Here is an 18,251-nt window from a genome sequence, read left to right on the forward strand (position 1 = left end):
TGAGAATTCTGCTCTGTGCTCCTGTGGCATCCTACGCTTCCTCCACCTGGAGGCCCTTGGCTCACTGCATTACGCCATCTACTGACTGGCTTGCCGACTACCACAGCGACGGGCCATGCGCTGTGAGGGCATGCATTGTGTGCCCATCTATTCGTTCCTGTGTGCATGCATTCATTCATTCCTTACTGAATGCCCACCATGTGCCAAGCATTGGGGTATGAAGAGCAAGGCAGATGAAGCCCCCAGCCTCTCCGCCCTTGCTGTAGAGTGCTGTTTACTCATCCTCACATACCCATGCCATCCTATGTGGCACTCAATACATGTTGGATGGATGGATGTGCCCCCTCCTTCAACATCACTTAATTAACTTAGTAACTTCCTGCGAGGACTATGTTCTTGCTGTTACACCGCTGTGGCTTCCTCTGGATCTCTCATGTAAGCCTGCGGCCTTCCAGCCTCATCCAGCCTACAAAGGCATTTTGTTTGGCCCAAGTTTGTAGTTTTTTTTAAAAACACTGCATTTGTGGCTAACTTTTAAAATTGGGAAAATTTCACATACATCTTTTTCTGGCTTCTCTAGAAAAATGAACACACATTTCTTCACAGCAGGGGTGAGTACCTAAGCTTCCTTTAGACGCGGTAGGCACATTTCAATTTGCCACAATCCCCACTCTCTCTGAGTTTTCTATCACTGAGGCCAAAAGCTGCTGAGGATGATCTCAGCTGTGCTGGCGATTCTCTTGCCCCAGCCAGCTTCACTCAGGACTGTGAGTTGCTCTACATGTGGTTCGACTGAAGACCCCAGGGTTACACGCGTGTCATCCAAGAAATACATCTGACATGAGCTACAACACAAATGAATGGGCAATTTTATTGATTTTTTACCTCCTAGCATAGCCTCCTAACAGTGGATACAGGTTGCTGTGGTTTCCAGCAGGGATCTCTGAGGCAAGGGAAGTGAAGAAAACAGGGAAATTCCAAGGGTACCTCACCATGGAACCAAACGCCATGTCGACTGGAACTCTTCTTGCAAACGAATGCTGAAGTTCAAGAATGACATTCTCACACCACCAGCACGGCTTAAATACTTCTTTGACAAAAATAATAATAATAAATTATATTCAACTCAGAAAATAAATTCTTTTCAGCAGAGTGACAGGAGGGTCCATTCACTGCATTGCACGAGGGGCCATGTGGAGGGTGAGGGTGTGCACAGGCTGCCACAGTGACAAGGGACGGGGCGCAAGGCCAGCAGCACAGGCTGAAGTTAGCTGATGCATGCTTTTGGCTTTCATCCCACGGGCGGGTGGTGGCCGGACCCCTGGCTGTGGCCTGTCCAAAGTGAGACTGCAACGGCCCCCCTTCCTCCTCACGTCCGCCTTGTCTTCTGTTTCTTAGCCTGTCTCTTTGCATCTTCTGGGCCGCTATTGTCAGAGGCTACCTGGCCGAGCACGCGGACTCCCTGCAGCCGACTTGTCAACTGTAGCAGCAAAGGGATGAGCTGGAAAAGAGAAAAAGTGTGAGTGGGAGGCAAAGAGGAGCCTTCTGCCAGATGGAGAGCGGAGCCTAACTTCTCAACATACTTTCTTCAGACATGATCAGCAGCTGCCACATGCTAATCATTCAGTTCATCCGAGGCAGGCCTCTGTACTAGCAGGTCCCTAGGGATAATGGGCTGGCCTCTCCCTGGGACCAACAGGTCCCTAGACGTATTCCAGATTTAAGGATTAGGAAACATTACAGAGGTTTTCAGCCTTGAAAAGAGGCCTAACTGGACTTGAGCCCTTCACAGGCCCTCCCAACCCTGAAATGCGATTTCTGTGACCCTGGACATCCTCTGCTATCACTCCTGCAGCTGTGAGGACTTGCTCTCCCTGACACCCCGCCGTCTCCTGAAGCCTCTGGATTTCCTACCTTGTCATGGTTGTAACCGGCCAGCAGAACCAGCAGCGTCAGTGGCAGGGCAATGTAGGATCCTTGCGCAATGTCCTGCTCAGGCAGCTTCCTCTGCAAATACCGAGAGCCCCATCACTCCTCACCAAGACTGCACGCTTGTCCACTACCCACAACGCCACAGCCGCCACCCACCCAGTCTTCTGAACCGGCTACCTGAGGACACCCAGGGGCCCTCATGATCCAAATTCTTTCTATCCAAAGGAAGGAACTAAAGTGATTTGGATACTTTTCCCCACTTCTGCCCAAACCCTCACTATTTGCTTCTGCAACTCAGGAACAAAACGAATCCAATGACAAGGTATTCCTCAGCCTCTGGACGCTCCTCCAAAGTGAGGAAATGAGGAGCTGCCGCTATCAGGGAGTCCTGGTGGGTGAAAAGCAACTGGGTCTCAGGTTGTTGAGTCCCAGCGACATGTAGGGACTTGGTCCCACAGGGACGTATCAAGAACCTGCTGTTCTAGGCCCAGGGCACACAGTGAGGGCATCTATTCTCAGCCAGTACAGCCTAGTGCGGAAGGGCTGGGAACACTGTGGACCCCTAGGTGGTAACTGAGCAACCCCAAGCTTCTGAAGAACAGGCCAAAGCCCAGCTATCTGAAATAAGAAGAAAAAATTGTTGTTGATTTTTAACTTGTAAATTCTTTTAGAATTTGGTTTTGGTTTCCCCGAAATGAGTTATTTGCTTTGAGATGCTTGTTACTTACTGTATTGATTATATCTGAGAAAATGAAGAATAATGTGAAAAGTTAAAATGTAGCTTGTAACTTTGGCTCTGCTGAGCTGTTCTAGTAAAAACAGGAACTTGGTGTAAGAGACAAACCACGTGGCCTGACTGCCAGAGAGAGATGACAGCACGTAATAAGCTTCTCACTGCAGAAAGGCATATTGATTATGGCCCTGGAAAGGGAATGCGACCCTTATGGAGAGCCTATAAACGGACGCATGAGGGGTGTCTGTTGAGGAAAAACCTCCGTGGTGGAGATTAGGATGTAAAAGTCTTTCTTCTCCCACTGCTCCCCCAGGCCTGCATGGGAGTCTCCCTCCTCGTGCAGTTTTTGTGGTCCGGCTGGTTGTCCTGTGTCAGAGCCTGCTCCCCCTGCAGCTGTGAGCCCCGTGCTTTTCTTGCTGATCATTCTAACTTTATGTTTAACCTCTATTCTTGCTAAGGTGTATGGTTTCTATGCTGACGCACAGAAAGTTATCTTTATGTTGTTCTGCTTTTATCACACCACGTTGTGACTTTTGTGCACCAGTTTTGCAAATGTGTTCTTTTTGTATGATTGTTACAACAATGTTGTGTAATTTCACTTTCCCATCCCCACTGAAAGAGCATAATAAAAAACTGAGGTTTTCAGGGGAATTTTAGATATCCACGGAGCGGCTTTAAGTGACGTCTCTCCCCTGTGTCCAGCTTTGAAGAAAACTATTTGTCTTTTTTTTTCTTCCCCACTGATCACTCAATCACTTTCAGAGATCTTGAATCCATGTTGATATATTGGGAGCTGGTCTTCCAATAAGGAAGCAAAGCAGACACTGTTACGAGCATCCCTGTGGCCATTCTCCCTTTCTCCAAATACAACCCCCAACTATTATCTGGGCCACTGAGAATACAGGCCACCTTTCCCAGCCTCCCCTGCAGCCAGGCACAGCCATGGAACTAAATTCTGGCCAATGGTACAGGAAGAAAAGCGGTAAGAGCCACACCCTGGCTGGACCCTAGAGGAGAAGTGGTGTACCTTCCCTTTTGCTGGGTGGACAGCATTTGGCCAACTGCCCCATTCTGGACAAAGCAACGCGCTTGAACAGAGCAACGAGACAGAAGGCGTCCCCTGATGCCTAGGAGCTATCAGACTATCTCTGCACTGATGATTCCTGGACATTTGCCATGAGACAGAAATTTTCGTCTTAATAAAGCCCCTAAAATGCTGGGTTCTAAACCGTTGGGTGAACCTATATCCCATTAACCCACTCTACTCCCATAAAGGAAACAAATAAATGAAATGAGAACTTTCCAATAAGGATAAAAACAAGTCAATGAGCCAGAGCAATGTTCTCAGTATAGGGTACCAGGACTCCTCTCTTAGGAGGTTCATGAGGCCACAAGTATTTTCATGACAATAGTAAGACGTGATGTGCCTTTTCCACTCATTGTTTCACAGGTGTACAGTGGACTTTTCCAGAGGCTATGTGCCCTGATGTCATCACGCCCACAACTAATGGAATGTGTGGCTTGTGGGTTCTTATGTTTTTAACATCTCAGTTTTAATTTCCAATATGATAAATACAGATAGAGATAATCCATACAAACTCAAGATCTTTAAAATCCTCAAACATTTTTAATAGCATAAAGGGGTCCTGCAACAAACCTATCTGAGAACTGCTGGGCTAGAGAGTGGCCGTGGGGCCACTCTACCTCAGATGCCCTTTCACAAGTGAAAGAATAAGGGCAGGAACACATTTCCATCTCTAACTTCCTACTTCTGTATTTCTGGACATCTATTAGATTCTAACCCATTTTCCACTGAAGTAAACACTTACTTAGAAGTTTAATTCAGGCCAGGCACAGTGGCTCACGCCTATAATCCCAGCACTTTGGGAGGCCAAGGCGGGCAGATCACCTGAGGTCAGGAGTTTGAGACCAGCCTAGCCAACACAGTGAAACCTCATCTGTACTAAAAATATAAAAATTTGCCAGGCGTGGTGGCATGCACCTGTAATCTCAGCTATTCCAAAGGCTGAGAAAGGAGAATCACTTGAACCTGGGGGGCAGAGGTTGCAGTGAGCTGAGATGGTGCCACTGCACTCCAGCCTGAGCGACAGAGCAAGACTTTGTCTTGGGAAAAAATAAATAAATGAATGAATGAATGAATGTTTAACTCAGCAGGAATTAAAGTGAGTATGAGTCTAGGCTCAGGTCCCAGGCCTTACTGGGTCATCTCAGGCAACCATGATGAGACTCAGTTTACTCAACTATGACATGGAGAGTATATGAACACTACCCACTGCGGTTGGACACTGTGAAACTTGATGAAATGAGCGTGTGGAACACTCAGCAGTGCATGGAACACTGAGTAAAACCCAGTCAGCAGGCTAGCGGCAGTCACATCAACAGAGGAGGAAATCAATGTGCTTACAAAGCCCCCGTGAATGTGCAATGCTGACACACTCATCACATGAAAGGCAGAACGAGGTGGAAACCACGTGGCTTGAGACAAACCACCTCACTCGAGTCCTGGTTCCGTTAACACTCGGTAAGTGACTCAATCTTTCTGGGCTTCTGTGAAAATGGGAGGAACAGCACACCTGCTCGAAGGCTTGCTGTGAGGATCAACCTGTGAAGGCCTTGTACGGGGTGGCACAGAACAGGCACGCTCTTCATTCATCACTTGGCCCTGCTCGGGAATCCAACCCCCAGCAGATGCCATTTCTCACATTCTCAGAAGTGACAGGCAGCAGCTACGAGGCTGGGTTGCTCAGCTACCACCAAGCAGTGTCTCTACCCTCCCGCCGCTGGCTCTCAAGTGTGGCCCTGAGACCGGATGAGTTCCCTGCTGGGAGTCCTTGGGAATGTCGCTGCCTGTAGCCATCAGTGGCTTTCACAGAGGCCTCTCCCATTCACTGGGGCCAACACGCAGCCCCAAGCAAAGGTAAGTGGTTCTTTTACATGCTCATCGCTCTGGCACTTTCTTCTTTTTGAGACAGAGTCTCGCTCTGTCACCCAGGCTGGAATGCAGTGGTGCTATCTTGGCTCACTGCAAACTCTGCCTCCCGGGTTTACAATTCTCCTGCCTCAGGCTCCCGAGTAGCTGGGATTACAGGCGCGCACCATCACGTCCAGCTAATTTTTGTATTTTTAGGAGAGATAGGTTTTGCCACATTGCCCAGGCTGGTCTCGAACTCCTGACCTCAAGAGATCCGCCCACCTTGGCCTCCTAAAATGCTGGGATTACAGGCGTGAGCCATGGCACCTAGCCCTCTATGGCACTTTCTAATCAGGTCTCCACTGCGAGGCACAAGGAAGTGCTTCCTCCTGGGTCATCAGAAAGACTCCCTTGTTCAGGTAAGATATTTGCAGGCTCACTGAGCACGAACCACTCTTCACAGAAGCCAGGAATCAGCAGCAGAGCTCTGCTCAAGCCCTAGCTCAGCTCCGTGTGAGCTGGTGACCTTGGGCTGCTCACGTCTCCCTCTGGGTCTCAATCTTCCCATCCCTAAATGAGAGGTAATTCCTGTCCACCTTCCACGCAGGATGGCATTCAAAAAGCATGAAACGTTACTGGACAGCATGTGGAAAAAGACAATGTGGAACCATACTTCACACCTGTACCAGGAAAACCCCCAAATGATAGGGATTTAAATGTAAAGAAAGAAACCACAAAAGTCCCCCCAAAAACATGATAAATTCCTATAAAAGCTGGGAAGGAAGAAAACCTTCCTATCACTAAAAAACCCAGAAGCAATAAAAAAATCCAACAAATTTAACATAGAAATTTAAAAAAGGTAAAAAAAGTAAAACAAAAAAAAAGCAAATCTGTGCATAAGCCAAGTGAAAAGATAAATGACAAAACTGGAAAAACATGTACAACAGACATTACAAAGGGTTAATATTCCTAATATACAAAGAGCTGAAAGCTGTTGAAGAAAACCAAAAATTCTATAGGAAAATAGGTTAACCAGTTCACAGAAAAGAAAATACAAATAGCTCTTAACCACATGAAAAGAGAGAAATGCAAATTAAAAGTACACTAAGATAATATCACTTCTCATCTATTAGACTGCAAAAATTGAAACCTTTGACAACATATTCTGTTGGAGAAAAAAGGTTCTCATTCACTGCTGGGGGGAATACAAAACAGTAGAAACCCTGTAGAAGGGAAGTGGCTGTACCAATCAAAATTCAGTATGCATTTACCCTTTGACTCAGCATTCCACTTCTGGGAGTCTGTTCCAAAGAGAGACTGACAAACATTCAAAAACACGCCTTCGTAAGGCAATTCATTAAAAGGTTATTTGTAATAGCAAAAAACCAGTGACAATCCAAATGTCTCTCAACCAGGGACTAATTGAATATCCGACAGCGCCAGGATCTGAACGTGTCTGTGCCTATAGAATTCATAGGTTGAACCCTTACCCATAAGGTGATAGTATTAAGAGGACACCCCTTTTAGGAGGTGATTAAGTCAAGGATAAATCCCCCTATCAAAGAGGCCTAAGGGAGCTTGTTTGCTCCTTTCCACCTCGCGGGGAAACAGTTAGGTGGCACCATCTATGAAGCAGACAGCAAGTCCTTGCCAGACCCCAAATCTGCCTGCGCCTTGATCTTGGGCTTGCCAGCCTCTAGGACTGTGAGAAAGACATGTTTGCTGTTAGTGAGTTACCCGGTCTAAGCTACAAAACAGCAGCCCGAACAGACTGAGACGTATGGTATATCCACAAAGAGGAATGCTGTGCAGTTATTTAAAAAAGGAATGAGGAGGATCTGAATATACTGTTCCCTTTACAGTTTTTTGTTTTTTTTTTTTAAATAAAGTTCTCATTCTCTCCAATGAAAAGGCCTAGAAGCAATGACCAACCCCGTAGCTATGAGGCCAGATTTTTCTTTTTTTAATGCAGATTACCGTGTTCCACTTTCACCCCCTATCAAGTTCAGAATCAGTGGTGCTGAGGCTGAGCCCTGAACTCCAGTTTCTGTTACTGCTGATGTATCTATTTAATCCTCAGTTGATGATACTGCACCTGAGCTTTGGGAATCACGAAACAATTTTATCAAAAAGGTGAAAGATACGTATATGTTTTGTTTGTTCTGTTGCTGTTTCAAGTCTATCGGTTACACGATAGACTATATGCAATAGATACACATATTGCACAAAGTAAGGGGCACAGATTACAATGAATTAAGCAATAAATTAAGTTTCTTTTAACCTACAGGTATTCTGTCCATCTGTTTTTGGTTGTTTCTTTTTCTTGCAATTTATTTGTCAAACAAATCAGGCTCCAGGTGGTTGTCCTGCATCCCCGTGGAGTCATTTGTGTGCTTTCAGGCCCTCTCTATTTTCTGTAAAGTAGCAGTTGGTTCTAGGGGTTTGAGTGGGCCATGTACCATGTGCTTTCGCATGGAGAAACACACGTCACCAGTCACAGCGTAGTGGTGTCCCTCTTTCCCAAAATCGTTCCTGAGCCGCCGACCTGAACAATTATATTGCTCTTACCAGGTTCCTCCTCAAAGGGAATGGCAGGCATCAGTGCTCAGAAAAGCTACAAAGAATCTGGGGAAGCCCAGAATCCCAAAGGCAGAATGAGAGAGTGACCCAATGCCAGAAGCCCATTAAATATCTGCCCTGCAAAACCTGCCATCTGGAGCACAGGCTGTATGGACGCGCCTTCCCTTGCCACCCCATGGATTGTTTTCTTTTGGCTTGTTTTGTTAGTTTTTCTGGAGAAAGGGTCTTACTCTGTCACACAGGCTGGAGTGCAGTGGCATAATCATGGCTCATCGAGGCCTCAACCTCCCAGGCTCAGGTGATTCTCCCACCTGAGCCTCCCGAGTAGGCAGGACTATAGATGGATTCCACCACTCCCGGCTAAATTTTGCATTTTTCTGTAGAGATGGGGTTTCACCATATTGCCTAGGCTGGTCTACAACTCCTGGCCTCAAGAGATCCACCAGCCTCGGTCTCCCAAAATGCTGGGATTGAAGGCGTGGCCACCGGACCCAGCCCATGGAGTTTTCTTTTTAACTCCCCCTTTTACTCACCGTGGGATTGAAAATCAAGGTGATGTGTTTATGGTAGCCCACTGCGGTGAAAGAAACTTGAGGCAAGATGTAGTCATACTGGGATCTGGGGAGTGTGGAGTCCAGAAGCACAACATAGTTCTGTGCACACATGGGAAGAAGTTATTCTTACAGGAACGGCTCTGGCAAAGCAAATGAAAACTCAAACCTAACGTATGGCTGTGATATCAAGAAATTTATGTTTTTAAAGAACTCCCCAGGTCTACACATCCAAACCAAGGTTGCTGCCTTCAAAGAAGCAACCTCAATGGGCTATTGCATCAGTGGCGGGCGTGTGTCCCCGGTCTCTGAGCCTGTGGCTTCTGATAAGCCTGTCAGAACCTGCAGCTCTTTTTATGAGTACTCAGCCTTGACAATTACGGTCCTCTGAGGATCTGACTTTATGAAACACAAAAAATAATTATGAGCCAATTCTGATGAGGGGGGTATGTGATACAACTGAGGATGCTGTATCCTAAAAACAGAGCACCCCTGGAACAGCTCTGTGTGCTGGGCCCCGACCACGTGCCAGGCACCATGCACAATGCATCAGGCCCGTGGCTGCCCTGCTTTCAACCACTGGCAAGGTGGAGATCATTACCACCGTCTTATAGTCGAGGAAAGTCATACATGAAGAGAGTGAGAGTAATGTGCCCAGGGTCACTCAGCGAGGAAAGCTGCCACACATCTATGAAGGCTCTGAACTCAGGGGAAGTGTGACCCCAAAGCCCAAGATGTTTCTACATCGCTATGGAAAGTAGCAATGTAGAAACCCCCCTGGAGAAAAGTCGGGGAGAATTCCGTGACAGGCTGTTTCATTATTTTACAGCCGTTTTCCACAAAGAAACGCTACAGCACGGCATCCTCATAGCAGGTGTTAAGAAGCCAGGAGAGGGAGTGTCACCACCTAGGCTCACACTTGACATCCTCAGGCTGAGACCACCAGCAAGAGAACCAAATTCTTTGCAAAGTTTGCACTCCCCACATCAACGACAAGTTAGCTCTGTCCAAACAGAACTGATAATAAGCAGTTTGTAATCAGTAAATGACATCCAAAATAATGGCTGAAAACTTCCCAGTTCCAAGGGGACACCAAAAAGGTAGAACTGCAAGCGGTCTACACGACACACATTATAATTAGATTGTCAAAGACACAGAGAATTTTCAAAGCAGGAAAAGAAAAGTAACTCATCACATTCAAGGCAACTCCCATCACAAGGCTCTCAGCGAATTTCTTAGCAGAAACCCTCCTAGCAGGAGAGCATGGGGTGATATGTTCCAAGTGCAAGAGTCAATGATGCCTAACGTAGCCCTTAGTTAAATAAATTACAGCGTTCCCTATTTTATGGACTACTGTCCATAAAAACCATGGTATGAAAGATTTAATGATGAGGAACAGATCTGCGATATATTCTTCATTGAAAAGCACAGACAACAAAACAATGTACCAAACAGTGTCAGTTTTGAATTATTAAAATAAATATCTATTTATATTTATACATGCATGTGCACACATGCCTGAAAAAAGACCCAAAGGATACCAATCACCACGTTGGCAGTGGCTATTTCTGGATGATGAGGCTTAAGTCTTTTTTTTTTTCTTTTTTCCAAAATCTCCTGCCATGAATATGTATTCTTTTTGTAAATAGAAAAACAATTAAGAAAAAGTAATCCCTGCAGAACGCAACCTCTTTTGATTGAGAGAGCACATTTCTGCAGAGTGGTATTTAGGGAGAAAAGGAGAGAACTGTGTTTCCTTAAACTAAACAGAAGAATTATTAAAACAAAGGCAGAACGCAGAATCGGGCCACAGGTCTTACCTCACCGTCTCTGAGCAGCGGGGGGAAATGGAAGAAGAGGGACTGGCCAAGGGAGACGGTCTGGATCGGATTGTCGAGGTTTTCACTTTTGTAAAGCTTCACCTGGAGAGAGAAACAAAACCAGACATGCTTTGACAGTGAAACACCATCAACATTTCGTATCAGACATCCTCAGGAAAGCCACTCTCTGGATGGGTGTCTTTGGATATCTGAAAAAGAAAGCTCTCCCCATATGCATCAGATATCCCTTGGTCATCCGAGACTCCATCCAGTTACACACCACACACAGAAATTAAGATTCAAATCCGATTCTGACGACCTGTGTTCTTGTTCCAAATGGTAATAAGAGTTAATATAATAGTAATATTAAAAACAATAGCTTCTAACATGCGTTGAACATCTGTAATATGTCAGGCAGGCAGCATTTTATTTATATTATCACCAATCCTGACTATGAAACAGGCGTTGTTATTATCCCTATGGAGACCCAGAGAGCCAAAGTCACCTAAGGTTGCACAACTTACACACAGCGTAGCCTGGGACTCAACCCCCTGAGGATCCCAAGCGTTGTTCCTGCCTTGCACTGCCTCATCATATGATGTCATCTTAACTCCACAAATATCTGTTAAAGTCAAAATGCATTCCATCATGTACGTGGCTCTCCACGCTGCTTCAAGAGGGACTGGAGTCCTTTGTTTCTGGCTTTATTTCTGGGGTTGTTCCTGTTCTCACTATTCTCACAACCACACAGGATGGGGCATGAGCAGGACTAAGGTGCAGTCCTGGATGATGGCAAAGGCTTTGAGGATGATGCCACCCTGTACCTGCCACAAGAGAGAAAGAATGCCAGGACCACGTCCCTGGGCCCATGCTGGCACCTTTCTACATAACACACAGGGGAGTCTTCCTAAAATGAAAGTCACAGACTGAAGGCTTAGCGGTCACATCAAAGACCCCTTATGTGTTCTTTTGTCTTGTATAAGGAAATCTGAATTCACCGACTCTATTTAAAAATCAGGTGATTTCAAATAATTCTAATTTCCAGCTTTTCTGAAAAACTGGGAAGTGAAGCCAACTCTGAGCCAGAATTCCAGGAGAGCAATTCCAGCACAGTGACAATCAGGAGCCGCGGCATAGCACCGTCTCCTGTGCCTCCTCGGAGCATGACACCCTCTCCTGTGCCTCCTCGGGGCATGGCACCGTCTCCTGTGCCTCCTCGGGGCATGGCACCGTCTCCTGTGCCTCCTCGGGGCATGGCACCCTCTCCTGTGCCTCCTCGGGGCATGGCACCCTCTCCTGTGCCTCCTCGGAGCATGGCACCCTCTCCTGTGCCTCCTCGGAGCATGGCACCGTCTCCTGTGCCTCCTCGGAGCATGGCACCCTCTCCTGTGCCTCCTCGGAGCATGGCACCCTCTCCTGTGCCTCCTTGGAGCATGGCACTGTCTCCTGTGCCTCCGCACCTCGTGGTTGAGGCAGGGGTTCCCCAGTTTGCCCCCCGCCCTACCCAACCCTCTGCACTCTCTGACATTACTTGCCTGGTCCCCACAAGCACACACCTGCCAGCCCTGGACAGAGCAGACTAAAGCCTGTACACGCTTTCAAGCCGCATACTTAACTGGGTATAAAATTACAAGTGCATCTTAACAACACACCCTCAGAGCAATTCACTGACATCTGCGGAGAGTCTACAGGGTATTTCATAAACATTTCTTCATCATGGTAACATGGAGATTTTGTTAGAGCAAGATATTATAATAGGTCTCTGAGTCCAAAATCTAGGCTTTACAGAGGAGGAAACCGAGGCATGTGGAAATGAAGCGGCTGGCCAAGGCAGCAAAGTGAGTTAATACTTGGAGACAAGAGAGAGCCTCGACCACCTGCCCACCACCTCTGAGACACTCTGGTTATCTGTCACTGCCCAAACCTCATGTTGAATTGTAATCCCCAGTGCTGGAGTGGGGCCTGGTGGGAGATGCTGGATCATGGGGGTGGATCCCTCGTGGCTTGGTGCTGCCCTTGTTATGGAGTTCTTGTGAGATCTGATCGTTTCAAAGTGTGTGGCACCACACCCCCAACTCTCTCTCTTTTGCTTGGGCTTCTGCCATGTGACACGCCTGCTCCCACTTCACCTTCCGCCATGACTGGAAGCCTCCTGAGGCCTCCCCAGAAGCTGAGGCCACTATGCTTCTTGTACAGCCTACAGAACCAGGATCCAATTAAGCCTCTTTTCTTATAAATTACCTAGCCTCAGGCATTTATTTATACCAATCCAAGAACATCTAATACAACCTCCACTCCAGAGACAATTTTCAAAGTTATAAGGCACTCTCTCTAAAATTGGCTTTCCATGTTAGATTCCAGATTGTACTGATCACTGATCAGGCTCCTACTATAATTCTTTGAAAGATTAACTGCTGGCAAACAGTTATCTGAAAAAGGAACACATTCTCTCCAACAATGAGCAATCACTGCACTATGTGCAGTGGTCCAGGTTCTTCAATCTCAATGCCGGCCCTCAGCAGGCGGCACCCTGGAGCACCTCCACCTGTTACACCTAAGGCACGAGACAGGCATGAAACCACAAAACATCTCACTCCTACTTGTCTCAAAGCCAAAAGGAACACAATACTTGGAATTTAAAAGTCTGGTCTTACCCATAACGTAGGAAGGTACTCAGAGGAAGTGATCACGTTTCCACTTAAATCGAATTGATTAATCTGCCGGAAAACTATGATGTTTACATCATCGATGTCATTATTCCCAACCTAGAGAGAGGGAGAGAATGTGGGTAATGTGAAAGCTAGACAAGGAACTTCTATGCTAGGCATCTGGCAGCCAGAGAGCTGACTCAGGGCAAACTTCACTTTTTACATTAAGGAAGTGAAGTCTGTCATTGAGTACCCTACGTCCAAGGTCACAAACTGGCAGAAGACAGCTATCCCTGGCCCTCAGACAAATTGTTTCAAGAGCACAGTATTTTTTTTTCTAAGTTTTAATTACTTGCCAGCAAGTTAAAAAGTAAGAAATTTCATATACAAAGCCAGATTTCCCAGCTTCTCCTAAAAAAACGACAAGGACACTCTCGCCCATTAGCCATCAGCAGGGGCAGAGTCAAACCCCCCCCCCCATGTGTGGGGTCTGTACATGGGGTTTGTGAGACCCCAGAGGGCCAGCACCCTTCCCTTTAATACCTGCCGGCCACAGTCCACAGTATATTAGCGATACTGGCCTAAGTTACTACACCAAAAACATGCAAAGCATTTTGGTGTGAGATGCAGTCATCCCAGCCATTTAAAACACTGACACCATAAAGACATCAAGGAAATCCACTTCTGGCTGGTTGCGGTGGCTTACGCCTATAATCCCAGCACTTTGGGAGGCTGAAGCGGGCAGATCGCCTAAGGTCAGGAGTTCAAGACCAGCCTGGCCAACAGGGCAAAACCCCATCTCTACCAAAAACACAAAAATTAGTGGGAGTGACGGTGCGCGCCTGCAGTCCCAGGTACAGGCGGAGGTGGGAAAATCACTTCAACCCATCAAGTAGAGGTTGCAGTGAGCTGAGATCGTGCCACTGGACTTCATCCTGGGCGACAGAGTGAGACTCCATGACAAAAAAAAAAAAAAAAGAAAAGAAAAGAAAAAGAAAATCCACTTCCTAGGTCAAAAGTTCTAACTGGCTCAACAACCTCCCTCCAAATCCCTCACAATCATCATGCATAACGAAGTCACCTAAATAAAGCCACTAAGAGACAGCCCCTCTTGCCCACCTAAGCCGTCTAGTCTTGCCAATAAGAGTTACTCAGTGAGAGAAAAGCCCTACTTCAAATGATTCCCAGGCCACATCCTGTGACAGCAGGACGTCCTCGTCAGGGATTAATTTAGCTAAGTCATGATCTTGAATATTTAAAGACTGTCCACCAAATGGGAGCAGGAAAAAGGTCATCTGAACCTAAGAAAACTGGGTGGCCCTGCCACCCACTAAGCCCGTGTTCTCTCGATTATTGTCCCTTGATTTGAAATGCTGCTTATGCCTTAAGATTCTTCACTTGTGGAATAATGATCAGAGCTTACAGGGCAAATCACAGGGAAGGATACAACAGTTCCGATTTCCTTTCTGGATGCATGACAGCAATGCTGTTCATTAAAAACCCACATAAGATGCTGCTTGTGAAGATGACACTATTCTAAGAGGACCCTTAATGAGGAGTAAAGCTCCCTCTGCCACAGATGAAAGGCAGACAGCCAGAGGAACTTGGGAGGGCTTCTGATCAGGGAGGCACCCACACCCAGGTGCAGCGGCAGCACTGAATGCCTCACCTCAATCACCCGATGGTGGGGGAGCGCCCGCTCAATGTGGTCGTTGCCTTCTGCCTTGAGCTGAACGTGGTACACACATCCCGGCTGCAAAGAAACTCAGAGTCAATTCTCTGGAAAGGAGGCTCGTTGTATTGCGCCTGGTCTGGCTGCATGTGGTCACTAAGACAGGAGCATTTCTGTCCCCTCATTTCCCAATCTGTGGCCTGTTAACCTTCTTTTTTTTTTTTTTCTTTTGAGACTGAGTCTTACTCTGTCACACAGGCTGGAGTGCAATGGCACGCTCTCAGCTCACTGCCCAGTTTCAAGCGATTCTCCTGCCTCAGCCTCCTGAGTAGCTGGGATTACAGACATGCAGCACCACGTCCAGCTAATTTTTATATTTTTAGTAGAAAAGGGGTTTTATCATGTTGGTCAGTCTGGTCTCGAACTCCTGACCTCATGATCCGCCCACCTCGGCCTCCCAAAGTGCTGGGATTACAGGCATTGAGTCATGATGCCCAGCCCTGTTAATCTTCTTAAAAGTCCAGAATTCCTTTAAAATCACCCCTGGTGTTGAAACATCTGAAATTCTGCGACTCCTTCATTCCAAACTCATTTTCATTTTCTTCTACCCCAGAAAAGTCAGATTTGGTTTCTTATTTCAAAATTCTAAGCATAATATGCACTCTCACTCAGGATTTTTTTCCTCTCCATCTACCTCTCCCCTCTACCCATATATAAACATCGCTGGATAACTGGAATGTCCATCGGAAGCATTCCCAAATGCTTGTGTTGGATATTATTTCTGGGAAGTGGGAATTTCTGACTTCTCTTTTTAAAATTCAAATGATCTGGCAACGCTGAGTCTGTCTTCCCCCATGGCTACAGTAAGCTGGAGCCAAGTAACAGGCTGCCCCTTTCCACAGGCCGTGCCCACTCCACAGTCTTCACCACTCCCTATTGTTCACTCAGCCTCCTCCACTGTCCACACTGCTCTTCTGGCCCCACAGGCACTTGGCTTGAGAGCCCTGGCATAAGCCATGGCCACACACTGCTAGGGCCGAGTCCCACCAAATCCATGGTTTTCAAACTTAATTGTGCCACAGATCCTTGATCTGACCTGTTAGCTAGAAAAAAGGCAAACTGTACCCATTAAGGTAAGAATTGGGAGGCTCCAGAGTCCCCCCGACCCCCTCACCCACCCCACTCCTGGCAGTCTCGGGGGTACCACGAGACACTTCTGGACACAGGATGGAAAAAAAAAGTCCCCTAAGAAAACACGTTCCAAGTCTCACCAGCAATCCACGTAATCTGAACTTGCCCTCTTCGTCTGTCACGGTGTCTTCTCCATAAATGCTGCAGTCCTTCTGGCCCACGGCTTCCACAGCAACCCCTTGTTCAGGTTCTCCGTTTAAGGAAGACACTGTGCCATAGCAACTAGTATGACAAGAAAAGACACGAATGAGATGTTCTCAAGGTTATCTGAAAGACCCAAGTGTTTCCCATTTACCAGCAAATAGGGGACAAAACAGCTCAGTGCAGAACTGTGCCCCAATGACCCAAGCAACTGGGTGTGGCCAGGCCACTTCCAAACTGCACCTTATCCCTCCTGCCAGAGTGAAAAGCTGTCATCAATTTCTCTTCTCATACGTTTTGAGGAATGCTCTGGAAAACTGTAATTTAAGAAGGCTAAGCTTCATTTTCTTCTTTCTGGGCTTTATTTTAAATAATGGAGCATTCAATAACATGGAAATAATTCAATTCCTCTTTCACTTCACATATTCAGCTGAAAATGGTCCATTTTTCTACACCCAATCTTTCTGACTACTCTTCATGTAATGTGATTCCGTAAACGTGTACAAAAAATACACATATATATATTTTTGTTTATATGTCTGCATGTATACACATATATATGTACATGTCTTTCTATCTATAGATGTGTATCATTTTTATTTTTTAGTTTTAGTTTTTTGTAGAGACAGGGTCTTGCTATGTTGCCTAGGCTGGTCTTGAACTTCCGGAGTCAAGCGAACCTCCCACTTCAGCCTCTAAAAGTGCTAGGATTATAGGTTTGAGGCACTGTGCCTTGCCAGACACTAATGTGTATCTATCTATCTATAAGCTGGAAGCATTCAGGAAAACTGGAAGTACTGGTTGTTTCCCAGAAGAAGAACTTGGGTAGCTGAGAGACGGGACAGAGGGGAAACTTTACACTATACTCTTTTCAGCATTTTGGAGTTTTACTCAAGAGAACACACTGCCTCCTTTTAATAATTTAACTCAGGTTTGAAACTCTTGTAAAAAATAAAAGTCGCCAGGCCTGATGGCTCACACTTGTAATCCCACCACTTTGGGAGGCAGGCAGATCACCTGAGGTCAGAAGTTTGAGACCAGCCTGGCCAAGGCAGTGAAACCCTGTCTCTACTAAACATACAAAAATTACCCAGGCCTGGTGGTGGGCAACTGTATTCTTAGCTACTTGTGAGGCTAAGACAAGAGAATCACTTGAATCCAGGAGGCAGAGGCTGCAGTGAGCCAAGACTGCACCGCTGCACTCCAGCCTGGGCAAGAAGAATTAAACACTGTGTCAAAAAATAAAAAATAAATAGAAGCTTTTACTAACTCACTATGCTTTCTGAAGTTAATTTCAAAACAGGAAATTTGAGACTGAACCACCAGGTTGAGCTACTAGGACAAAAAGGCAGCAGCCAAAACTCCTTTACCCTCGTATCTCATCTCCCTTGCCTCCCAGTTAAAATCAATGAGAAGCGTGGGATGCATCTCCAGGCAAGAGAAGCCTGAATGTGATTCACCAGCCCAGCCCTGGAAGAGAGTGAGGTGGCTGGGGCACTTACCTGTAAGCAGTTCGATACCCTGTGATAGTGATCTTCAGATTCTGGCCTTCCTGCACCTCGATCATCTGTGAGGACGGCTCAAACCGGAATTCCTTCATCATGGGCTTGAAGTAATACTGGCCAGGGCTCTGCCAAGATAATCACACTGAGCCTCAGCAGCCATATCTAGGTATGGCTTAAAAGTGGGGGACAAAGGTCACGATGGACCAGAATTACACCACAGGAGCGCCATGGCTTCCCAGGCAGCCAGAAATCGTAACCCTCTCTCTACAATTACAACTCTAACAATGGCAGCTGCCAGTATCACCTGCCTGCAACGACTCTGCAAGGTAGAAGTCATATTTCACATTTTTTTTTAAAGGCAGGGCTTCACTCTGTTCCCCAGGATGGAGTGCAGTGGCAAGATCACAGAACACTGTAGCTTCAACCTCCTGCGCTCAAGCAAATCTCCCACCTCCGCCTCCTGAGTAGCCGGGACTATAGGCATGCACCACCGCGGCCAGTTCATTTTTGAAATTTTTGCAGAGATGGGTTTCCCTATATTGCTGG

The 18,251-nt window shown here is 46.5% G+C and overlaps 1 protein-coding gene across 1 annotated transcript in view; it reads right to left on the reverse strand.

The window, feature by feature from the left end:
• Positions 1-841: 841 nt before the first annotated feature.
• The window catches only part of LOC108312161 (nodal modulator 1), a 64,386-nt gene continuing 46,976 nt past the window's right edge, over positions 842-18,251 (reverse strand). Inside the window, exons 24-31 of the mRNA XM_017539938.1 lie at positions 17,703-17,830; positions 16,140-16,281; positions 14,866-14,949; positions 13,203-13,313; positions 10,549-10,650; positions 8,711-8,830; positions 1,915-2,007; positions 842-1,501 (exon numbers count right to left, since the gene is read on the reverse strand). Of these exons, the coding sequence (XP_017395427.1) occupies positions 1,370-1,501; positions 1,915-2,007; positions 8,711-8,830; positions 10,549-10,650; positions 13,203-13,313; positions 14,866-14,949; positions 16,140-16,281; positions 17,703-17,830 (912 nt within the window). The 3' untranslated portion in view covers positions 842-1,369. The remainder of the gene's footprint in view (positions 1,502-1,914; positions 2,008-8,710; positions 8,831-10,548; positions 10,651-13,202; positions 13,314-14,865; positions 14,950-16,139; positions 16,282-17,702; positions 17,831-18,251) is intronic.

Source organism: Cebus imitator, unplaced genomic scaffold, assembly GCF_001604975.1.
Source record: "Cebus imitator isolate Cc_AM_T3 unplaced genomic scaffold, Cebus_imitator-1.0 Scaffold122, whole genome shotgun sequence".
Classification (NCBI taxonomy): domain Eukaryota; kingdom Metazoa; phylum Chordata; class Mammalia; order Primates; family Cebidae; genus Cebus; species Cebus imitator.